Source organism: Sciurus vulgaris, assembly GCF_902686455.1.
Source record: "Sciurus vulgaris genome assembly, chromosome: 16".
NCBI classification, from domain to species: domain Eukaryota; kingdom Metazoa; phylum Chordata; class Mammalia; order Rodentia; family Sciuridae; genus Sciurus; species Sciurus vulgaris.
Genome location: NC_136477.1, coordinates 2,669,620 through 2,679,959, shown reverse-complemented (window position 1 = coordinate 2,679,959; position 10,340 = coordinate 2,669,620). Strand labels below are relative to the sequence as shown.

Here is a 10,340-nt window from a genome sequence, read left to right as displayed (position 1 = left end):
TGATCACACGAATGCAGGGCTGTGACAGCGCTTTACAAAGCGGGCAAAGCACTGGCGGGGGAGGGGTGCGCAGGTCTATTTTAGAGTCCAGTGTCAAAACTGCATTGCTTTCTGCAGACGCAACACCTCCCGGTCTCGCAGCCTAGGAAAAATGCTGCAGTCCCTCTCCTTTCACCGAGCGTGTTTAGGGAAGAATGTACCTAAGGGGATTTGTTTGCAGAATGAGAACATCATTCACTGTTGCAAGAAATACCGAGAGCCTACTATGTGCATCGGACCGAGTACCAGTAAAAAACAAAGATACACAGTTGAATGTCAGTTCATTCCCTGAAGCCAAAAACCCGAAATGCAATTGTCTCCTAGGGTCAGATTAGGACACTAAAGCTGAATTATCTTCCTGCGCCTCCCCCTGGACAGGAAATGAAATAGAAAACGGGATTGCTCATGGAAAGCGTTTAGCCCGTTTGAGACGCGGCAAACCATTCCCCGAAATAAGCAACCGTTTTTATTAACAGCAATGACAGTTAATTAAAATAGCTAACGTGTATTGAGCACTGCAAGTCAGGCACGGTGCTAATCCCTTGACATGTATTTAATTCATTTTCTCTCCCAAAATGTTCCTGTAGTACCGATTACCCGCCCCCCCCCCCCCCCAAACGCAGGGAGACAGAGACGCTGAGAACTCCAAGAAACTACAAGTTCTCACGTGGAGCATGCTGGAGCTGGCAAGGCGGTTTGTCCTCTGCTGTATCAACAAGATCTTTCACAAGGCCCCGTCAGTACTAAATGCTCAATACAGGTTCGTGTGATAAATGAGTTACCAAGGACTCATTTTGAATACGTTTTTAACTTGAAATAATTGGAGTTGCAAAAATAGCATAGAGAAGTTCGGCGAATCCTTTCCCACAGCTTCTCCCCGTGGTATCATCTTACGTAACAATACACAAATGAAAATATTCACATTGGTACAATACACGGACCCTATTCACGTAAAGTGCCATTAATAGAAGTGCTTGGAATTCTGCAAGCTGATCGAGTTGCAACAATATGATTATTAATCTCGGTTAAAACGACGCTCCTCGCTTTGCGCACCTGAACACCGAACGCTAGAGAGCAGTGTCGTCGGCGCCTAGTGGGTTAACGTCAAAAGTGCGCCCATTCGCGCCTGCGCGCTGCCTCACTTAGCTCCGCCTCCGCAGCGAGGTCATATGACCCGCCCAACCGGCGCCGACCTATAAAAGGTTGGGTGTTGACGTCAGCGTTCTCTTCCGCCGTCGTCGCCGCCATCCTCGGCGCGACTCGCCTCGCTCGGATCTGCCTGGGAGAATCCACCGCCATCCGCCACCATGGTGAGCAATTTCGTGAGGGTGGTGCCTCGGGAGTGAGGTGGACCCTGTGCGGGGTCGAGGCTGCCCAACCTGAGGTCCCAGGGTCGCTCGGGCAGGGAGGAGACATGGCGGCGGTGGGGCTGGCGGGCTCGGGTCTCGGGAAGCGGTCGCCGCCATGTCTGCGTGCTGCGCTGTTCACCCGGTCCCTTCTCCGGTTCCGGGGCCGCTACTGCCTCTTGGGGTCCAGCTAGAGCTGGGGCGGAGGATGGGAGGAGGGAGGTACGATGATGTGGCAGTCGTTGTAATGGCGAGCACGGCGGTGGGAGCGGGGTGTAGATAGGGAGGCGCCTTATGTAACTCGCGGGCCGTGAGTTCGAGATCGGTTTTCGTTTGGGTGCTGGGGTGGCAGGGAGATGGCTGGGTGGGGAAAGCAAGATCCGAACAAGTTTTCCCCCCAAACGCCTTCCACTGGTGTGCCACTTTGGCCTAAGTCCTTGTTCGTGATCTTCCCTGAGTTGTGGAAATGTGCTTTCTGAGGCTGGAGGTGCTGGTTTGTGTTAGGGCTGCCCCAGCTAGCTCCCTGTTAGCCTCAAAATGGCCTACTTAGGAACCTCATGGGTGGGTGGCTTTTCCCTGTCTTACCGGCGGGAGTAACTTTGGATTTTAAAGACGCTATTTGGTGGGGGACAGTCAGAGCCCCATGGTAAAACTGCGTTCAAGGGGAAGCTTCATCCTTCCAGTAGGAGAGTGCTAGCTTTCCTAGTTGTATTTGATTTTAGGGCAGTGTTGTCAGCTGTGAAGTCCTTTATTTTAGCTTTTCTTATTCGTCAGTTCTGAATGACAGCTAGAACGAGGTTCTTTGGAGATTGACAGTGGTTTTTAAATGGTGTAGGTAGAGACCAGTAGCGTTGGGGGTGTTGCAGCCCCCGCCCCCAGGACCAGCCCCCTCCTGGCCACAGGCCCGGCAGTCCTATTGACCTGGTGTTCCCTGCCAAGCTGGGTTCCCGGAATCCCCGTCCAGTCTGAGCTGCATCCCCCTCCACCAGGTGAACTTCACGGTAGACCAGATCCGGGCCATCATGGACAAAAAGGCCAACATCCGCAACATGTCTGTCATCGCCCATGTGGACCATGGAAAGTCCACCTTGACAGACTCCTTGGTGTGCAAGGCTGGCATCATTGCCTCTGCCCGGGCTGGGGAGACTCGCTTCACGGACACCCGGAAGGACGAGCAGGAGCGCTGCATCACCATCAAGTCCACGTGAGTTTCTGGCGCTCTCGGGCCTGGGTGGGGTGTGGGAAAGCAGTGTGCAGTGGGCATCTTGGTCTTTCCCCTCTGGTCGGCTTTGCTTCAAGGGACAGTTGGCTTCGTCTGGACATGACTTGGTTGTCACACTTGGGAGCAGCTGTCACTGACATCTAGGGGTGCTCTTAAACGTTCTGTCTGTGGGACAGGGACCTGGCCCCAAATGACGACAGCACAAACACAAAACAAAGTGACATGGCTGTTACTCTTTCGGCAGGTGACTTGTGAGGCTTTTGAATTGAGGTGTTGGGAGTGTCCGGGCTTCTGCTGGGGGGCTGCAGGATGTGAGGAGGGGACGGTGAGAGCAGTCTTGGGCTGTCTCTGGCCTGGCCCTGTCGTTGTTCCTTGGTGGTCAGATGTGATGGTGTGGAGGGGCCAGTCTGGGAGCTAGTGCCCACCCCTCCCTTGGGACACACATCCCTGGCAGGCAGACTGCAGCCTGTCTCCAGGGATGAGTAATACAAAGAGGGAGGGGACAGGGTGGAGTGCTACTGAGCGATGGCACTGTCTCTTTGGTGCCTCACCTTTGGCTTAGGGTTCCCTTGAGCAGGTGCTGCAGCTGGCCAGGGCTGCAGTCATGAGGAGGAGACCCCTAACCCCTCTTTTGGTCCGCAGTGCCATCTCCCTCTTTTATGAGCTCTCGGAGAACGACTTGAACTTCATCAAGCAGAGCAAGGACGGCTCTGGCTTCCTCATCAACCTCATCGACTCCCCTGGGCACGTAGACTTCTCCTCAGAGGTGACAGCTGCCCTCCGCGTCACCGACGGTGCCTTGGTAGTTGTGGACTGTGTGTCAGGTAAGCTGTGGGGCTCCAGGCAGAGACTCCCCCAGCCTGCAACTATTTTTGCCTGTGGGTGATGGCTTGCCACCTGTTCCCAGGTGTGTGTGTGCAGACAGAGACGGTGCTGCGACAGGCCATTGCCGAGCGCATCAAGCCTGTGCTGATGATGAACAAGATGGACCGAGCCCTGCTGGAGTTGCAGCTGGAGCCCGAGGAGCTCTACCAGACCTTCCAGCGCATTGTGGAGAACGTCAACGTCATCATCTCCACCTATGGCGAGGGCGAGAGTGGCCCCATGGGCAACATCATGGTGCGCCCCGGCCTTGGGGACCTTCTGTGGGACTTGGGCTTTTGAGGTGTTGTGATTGGAAGTGTGATGGTGTGACAGAAGGGGTGGGATGTTTCCGAGCCAGGTGGACCCAGCTCCTGACCTTTTAGGGACTCTGCCTGGTGACCCCAGTCTCAGTGCCTGCTTCCCTTCTGCCCTGGAGAAGGGGACGCTACCGGGCTGGGCTGGGTACCCTACACGTGATGACTGACATTTCTTCACTTTGACCTGATGTCTGTTGAAGAAACTGAGCGTCTGAGACTGCGGGTGCCCAGGGACGTAGCTGTGGCTTCTGCCCTGAGCTCTCTTAACTCACGCCTCTTTCTTCCTCACTCTCCCAGATTGACCCAGTGCTTGGCACCGTGGGCTTTGGGTCTGGCCTACATGGCTGGGCCTTCACCCTGAAACAGTTTGCAGAGATGTATGTGGCCAAGTTTGCTGCCAAGGGTGAGGGCCAGCTGGGGCCTGCTGAGCGGGCCAAGAAAGTGGAGGACATGATGAAGAAGCTGTGGGGAGACCGGTGAGCCCTCCAGGCAGCACTGGGGTAGAGTTTGGGCCACTCTGGCGGGGCAGGCGGGTGGAGCTGGGGGGATAGGTTTCTGTGACTTAAGTGCCTTATAGAGTCTTCCCCGAGTGCAGTTCTGGTCGAGCCAAGATCTCTAGTCTGATGGGGCTGGACCCTCTTCCTCCACCAGGTACTTCGATCCAGCCAATGGCAAGTTCAGTAAGTCTGCCACCAGCCCTGATGGGAAGAAGCTGCCCAGGACGTTTTGCCAGCTCATCCTGGACCCCATCTTCAAGGTGAGAAGTAACTCTGTGGAACCATCTTGGCCGATGCATACGTGTGCTGTTAAATGGTGTGAGCATCACCCTGGGCCCTGGTGTCTCCTCAAAGGCCAGTTCTCTTGACCTGTTGCTCCTTTGGGTCAGCAGGAGCATTGGTCAGGGAGGCTGTAGCTTGTCCCTGCCCCTTTCCGGGCTTGTGGCTTAGGGTTGCTGCCAGCTGCACGAGGTGTCAAGCAGGCAAGGATCTGATCAAGCCTGGCTTATATCCTAAGGAGTCAGTGTGGGCATCCCTGCCTCGCCCAGCAGGCCTGGGTAAAGTCTTAATTGGTCAAAGTCTGTAAGTTGAGCGGGCTGTTTCCCCTCAAGTGCTCTGTTCAGTGGGTCAGGCTCTTTACAGGACGGAGGCGTAGCATTATTACCAGAAAACAGCCATGGGCTTCCGTATGTTCTTTGCAGACGGTCTTACTTTTCCCTTGGTGCTGTAGGTGTTTGATGCGATCATGAATTTCAAGAAAGAGGAGACTGCAAAGCTGATTGAGAAACTGGACATCAAGTTGGACAGTGAAGATAAGGACAAAGAGGGCAAGCCACTGCTGAAGGTGACTGCTGGACACAGGCCTGAGACTGCCTGGGCTGGTTGGAACTTAGTCTGTCACTTCAGTGGGTGGTCAGGCAGCCCTGGTGCTTGTGGGCTGGTGTCTCCAGTGTGTCCCAGTTCTCCTGCTTTGTGACCTTTGCCCCGTCCCAGCAGGTTGGCGAGGTATGGGCAGGAATTGCACTGCTCCGAGGCACTGTCTGCATATTTTCCTGGAAGTGTCCAATGTTTCAGGAAAACCTAGCTCTTAACTGATTTCCTTGGGTCCCCAAGGAAAGGAAAGGTGATGTGATGGTCCTGGGGGTTCCCAGGCTGCTTGTGAGCCTCCATCCCTGCCGTCCTGCAGGCTGTGATGCGCCGCTGGCTGCCAGCTGGGGACGCCCTGCTGCAGATGATCACCATCCACCTGCCCTCCCCTGTGACGGCCCAGAAGTATCGCTGCGAGCTGCTCTACGAGGGTCCCCCGGATGACGAGGCTGCCATGGGTATGTAGCACTGGGACTCTTGACCGCCGGCTGCCCTGCCTCAGGTCCAGAGTTTTGGAGGGCCGACCTCGACGGAATAGCTTCCTTTGGGGTTTTCTCTCTTCAGGCATTAAAAGCTGTGACCCCAAAGGCCCTCTTATGATGTACATCTCCAAAATGGTGCCGACCTCTGACAAAGGTCGCTTCTACGCCTTTGGACGTGTCTTCTCGGGGCTGGTGTCCACCGGCCTAAAGGTCAGGATCATGGGGCCCAACTATACTCCTGGGAAGAAAGAGGACCTCTACCTGAAACCCATCCAGAGGTGAGTGGCAGGTGGCGAGCCTGAGCGCCTCAGCTGCAGCTCTGGAACTGTGGTGTGTCCCTGCCTGTGCACAGCTTGTGGCTTAGGCTTTATTCCAGCTGCACAAGGGTTGAGGAGTTCCTGTAAGGTCGATCCTGATCTGCCGCCACCTTTTGTCCCTTTGATCCCATGAAGTTGAACAGACTAGGGATCTAGGGTCTCCAGGAAGCTTCCAGTAAGGTACCTCTCTTCCCGTGTGTCTGAAGCCTAATTCAAGAGTAGTGTGGGACGCACCAGGATCCAGACTGGCAGAGCAGGTGGAAACTTCAAAGATGGCATCACCATCAAGTGACACTGCTCGCTGGTGCCTACCAGTGACTGAGTCAGTGGGGGGAGAACCACCCCTCATTTCCAGTAACTGCTCAGGCCTGGTCAGGGCCAGGCTCAGGCTGATATTCCTGGTGCTTTTGCTCTTGGTTACGTGTGCTCACATCTGATGTGGCGTGGGTGTGGCACCCACAGGGGATGTGGATTTGCTGGTGATCCTTGGGATTCTCTGGGTCACCTAGGCTGAATTACCTCGGGAGTGAAGCCAGGCTCGAGGGAGGCTCAGGCAGGAGAGCTGTGAGCTCGGGATAGGAGCAGGATCTGGCAGAACCAGACCTGGCTGCCTGTCCCCAATGTCCTTCCTTATACCCCAGAACCATCCTGATGATGGGCCGCTACGTGGAGCCCATTGAAGATGTGCCTTGTGGGAACATCGTGGGCCTGGTGGGCGTGGATCAGTTCCTGGTGAAGACGGGCACCATCACCACGTTCGAGCATGCCCACAATATGCGGGTGATGAAGTTCAGTGTCAGCCCTGTCGTCAGGGTGGCTGTGGAGGCCAAGAACCCAGCTGACCTGCCCAAGCTGGTGGAGGGGCTGAAGCGGCTTGCCAAATCTGACCCCATGGTGCAGGTGAGTAGTGTGCCTTTCTCCTCACCTGGGAGCAGGTACCCCCTACAGGAGGGGCTGTTGGGGCCCAGGCGTGGGAAACTTGCTGGCCAGTTTAGAGCTCGTGACTTCGTGAAAGGAGAGGCTGCCTCCAGCCCTTGTCTCCCTGCATGGAGCTGCTGCTCAGCGTGGGGGCTCCTACCCGTGGCTGCTCCTAGGCCACTGGAGAAAGGTCTCCAGCTGGGAATGGTGGGTCTTAAACTTTGCTGCAGTGCCTCTAGCTGGCACCCACCCAGGAGACTGCTCACCACCTTGGGTGGTCTCCCTTGACCCTGTGCCCTCCACAGTGCATCATTGAGGAGTCTGGGGAGCACATCATTGCAGGTGCTGGGGAGCTGCACTTGGAGATCTGCCTCAAGGACCTGGAGGAGGACCACGCCTGCATCCCCATCAAGGTGAGCTGCTGGCAGCCTGTGTCCTTCTGTACCATGGGGAAGGTGCTGCCTGTGGGCGTGAGCCACAGCAGGCCTGGTGCCCTCCCGCAGGGTCTCTGTGTGGTCCTTGTGACTTTGCTTTGTCTTGTGTTTCTGCCGGGGCTCCTTACACCTCCGTCCTCCACACTTGCCTCTGACATGCGCCGTCTGCCTGGGTCAGACTTCTGAGGGCTTTTGCTCTGTCTTCAGTTCAGCCACGTGGGGCTCAGAAGGGCCGGGACTGGCTTTCCCCCGCTCAGCCTCCTCGAGCTATGGCTTTCTCCTTGGCTGCGTGAGCAGGAGCAGTGGGGGCAGCCCCGCTCTGTCTGTTGCTGGGGCTCCCTTAACCTCCCTGAAGAGAGCTGTTAAGGACACTGTCCCTGGAAGGCCCCCTCCCAGGCAGCAGTGTTACTTCCAGACTCTTCTTGCAGAAATCTGACCCGGTGGTCTCGTACCGGGAGACAGTCAGTGAGGAGTCGAATGTGCTCTGCCTCTCCAAGTCCCCCAACAAGCACAACCGGCTGTACATGAAGGCACGGCCCTTCCCCGATGGCCTGGCGGAGGACATCGACAAGGGCGAGGTGTCTGCCCGCCAGGAGCTCAAGCAGCGAGCCCGCTACCTGGCTGAGAAGTATGAGTGGGATGTGGCTGAGGCCCGCAAGATCTGGTGCTTTGGGCCCGACGGCACTGGTCCCAACATTCTTACGGACATCACCAAGGGTGTGCAGTACCTCAATGAGATCAAGGACAGTGTGGTGGCTGGCTTCCAGTGGGCCACCAAGGAGGTGAGCTGGAGGCAAATGGCTTGAGTGGGACTGGGGTGAATCTTGGTGTTGAGGGGGCATCCTGGGTCAGCATGGGCAGGGCCTGGTGGCCCCGTGGGTGGGTGTGCGTCTGGTCTGAGTCTGCCTTCCCCAGGGTGCACTATGTGAGGAGAACATGCGGGGTGTGCGCTTCGACGTGCATGACGTGACGCTGCATGCGGATGCCATCCATCGTGGAGGCGGTCAGATCATCCCCACCGCCCGCCGCTGCCTCTACGCCAGCGTGCTGACTGCCCAGCCTCGCCTCATGGAACCCATCTACCTTGTGGAGATCCAGGTGAGGGCACTGTCCTGCGGGCCTCCCTACCACTGTCCTGCTCCACAGAGCTGAAAGCCTGTCTTCCCCTGGCAGTGTCCAGAGCAGGTGGTCGGTGGCATCTACGGTGTGCTGAACAGGAAACGGGGCCACGTCTTTGAGGAGTCCCAGGTGGCTGGCACCCCCATGTTTGTTGTCAAGGCCTACCTGCCTGTCAACGAGTCCTTCGGTAAGTGCCTCTTGCGAGGCCTGTGTGGGCAGATGGAAGCCTGGCTTTCAACTCCCGCAGCTGGGTGTGGGTGGGGTCCCTGGTGAGAGCTTTGTGACCTGCTTTCTGCTGGGAGCCTGTCTGCATGCTGTGTGGACCTCCAAGTCACTAGGTAAGTGTTCTTTTACAAGGGCGGGAAGACTCCGTGTGTCTTGGAGATGGGTCCAGGCGGGCAGGCTCACTGTGCTGGAGGCTAGATTCTCTGACAAGGGAGGGCTGTCTGCTGCATACTAGTGACCTTGGAATCACCTTCAGTGAGCCGAGTCTGACAGGTGGTTCACAATACAATAGGAAGAGCCTGAGTCCCCAGCAGCCTGTGTCTCCCTGCTGCCTGTTGAGCCCCCTCCACCCCTCTCCCCACAGGCTTCACTGCCGACCTGAGGTCCAACACGGGAGGTCAGGCCTTCCCCCAGTGTGTGTTTGACCACTGGCAGATCCTGCCCGGAGACCCCTTCGACAACACCAGCCGCCCCAGCCAGGTGGTGGCTGAGACGCGCAAGCGCAAAGGCCTGAAGGAGGGCATCCCGGCCCTGGACAACTTCCTGGACAAGTTGTAGGTGGCTCTTCCCGGCGGCGGTTCGCCACCCCTGGCGGGACTTGGCACAACACCCACACCCAGTTCGACTGCAGCAACACGTCGTCCTCGCATTCTCAAATGACACCTGAGACTGTCCCCACTCAGTGACGCTCTGTCTGAGGGGTTTCTGGGACCCACTCCGTGCCATCACTCAACGATAACACTTGATGCCGTTTCTCTCTATTTATTTCAGGAGTCCAAAGGCAGGGGAAATGCCCTTTCTGAAGGGACTATTTGGCTGGTGGGGTGGGGAGGTTGGGTGGGACACCCAGTGCTTTTATTTCAGATCAGAGGGAAACTGAATCCAAATGTCCAAAAGTTTAAAATAAATGCATTAAGAGGTTTATTTGGGTATATGGCCCGAAGTGGCTTTTCCCCCAGAAAAGGGGGAACAGGTGGGTAGCTAATTCCTAGAAGGCAGGAAGTCCTGTACGGTGTCACCATGAGCACCTTCAGCTGTATTAGTGCCATTGGAATAATAAATTTGATAATGGTGGTGAAGTGTGCATCCTGCATGACTTGATTCTGCATTCTGCCTGTGGCGTTGGCACAGGGAGCAGGCTGGTGGTTCATTCCAGTGCAGCTTTGTTTGGCCTCAAGTGCAGCTATATGCGAGCCTTGGGCTCTTGCAGAGCTGCCTGATGGGACTTTCTGCAGTGGTAGGAATTATGTTTCTTCTGCCCTCCACATCAGCAACCCTGACTCCACAAGGCTCCCGGGAACTTGTCAAAGGCTGAATTTGCAGATCTCATTTGATCACCCTCCAACTTGTCAAAGGCTGAATTTGCAGATCTCATTTGATCACCCTCCAGTAATGCCAAGTTAGGAGCTACCTTATTTGCCAGTGCAGACCTGCTGACTAGATTCCATCCCACCATCTGGTTCCCTGTGATCTTCAATCCTAAAAGTGGTTGGTCTTTGGTGGTGGGCATTGAACCCAGGGGTGCTTAACCAACAAGGCACATCCCTAGTCTTTGAGAGGGGCCTGACTGGCTAAGACTGACCATGAATCTGGAATGCTGCCTCACTGAGTGGCTGGTATTGCAGGTAAGGGCTGCACTGGGTCTTTTTGATTTAAAGAAGCCCTCGTTGAGATGTAACCATAAGAATGATGA

General features: G+C 56.1%; 1 protein-coding gene across 1 annotated transcript; it reads left to right on the top strand.

Moving 5' to 3' along the window:
• The first annotated feature begins 1,234 nt into the window (after positions 1 to 1,234).
• On the top strand, positions 1,235 to 9,726 carry EEF2 (eukaryotic translation elongation factor 2). The gene is made up of 15 exons (XM_079116032.1): positions 1,235 to 1,349; positions 2,375 to 2,589; positions 3,250 to 3,431; positions 3,515 to 3,726; positions 4,086 to 4,264; positions 4,440 to 4,545; positions 5,016 to 5,129; positions 5,472 to 5,610; positions 5,717 to 5,912; positions 6,593 to 6,851; positions 7,175 to 7,282; positions 7,732 to 8,085; positions 8,219 to 8,401; positions 8,477 to 8,609; positions 9,012 to 9,726. Exons 1-15 carry the CDS (start codon positions 1,347 to 1,349, stop codon positions 9,203 to 9,205), a joined length of 2,577 nt encoding a protein of 858 aa, XP_078972158.1. The 5' UTR covers positions 1,235 to 1,346; the 3' UTR covers positions 9,206 to 9,726.
• The last annotated feature ends 614 nt before the right edge of the window (positions 9,727 to 10,340 follow it).

Bases quoted from the DNA above. Each gene is read 5' to 3' on its own strand.
- EEF2 (XM_079116032.1), top strand. The intron at 4,265-4,439 runs GTGAGCCCTCCA...TTCCTCCACCAG, and splicing joins AAGAAGCTGTGGGGAGACCG to GTACTTCGATCCAGCCAATG. The intron at 7,283-7,731 runs GTGAGCTGCTGG...CTCTTCTTGCAG, and splicing joins ACGCCTGCATCCCCATCAAG to AAATCTGACCCGGTGGTCTC.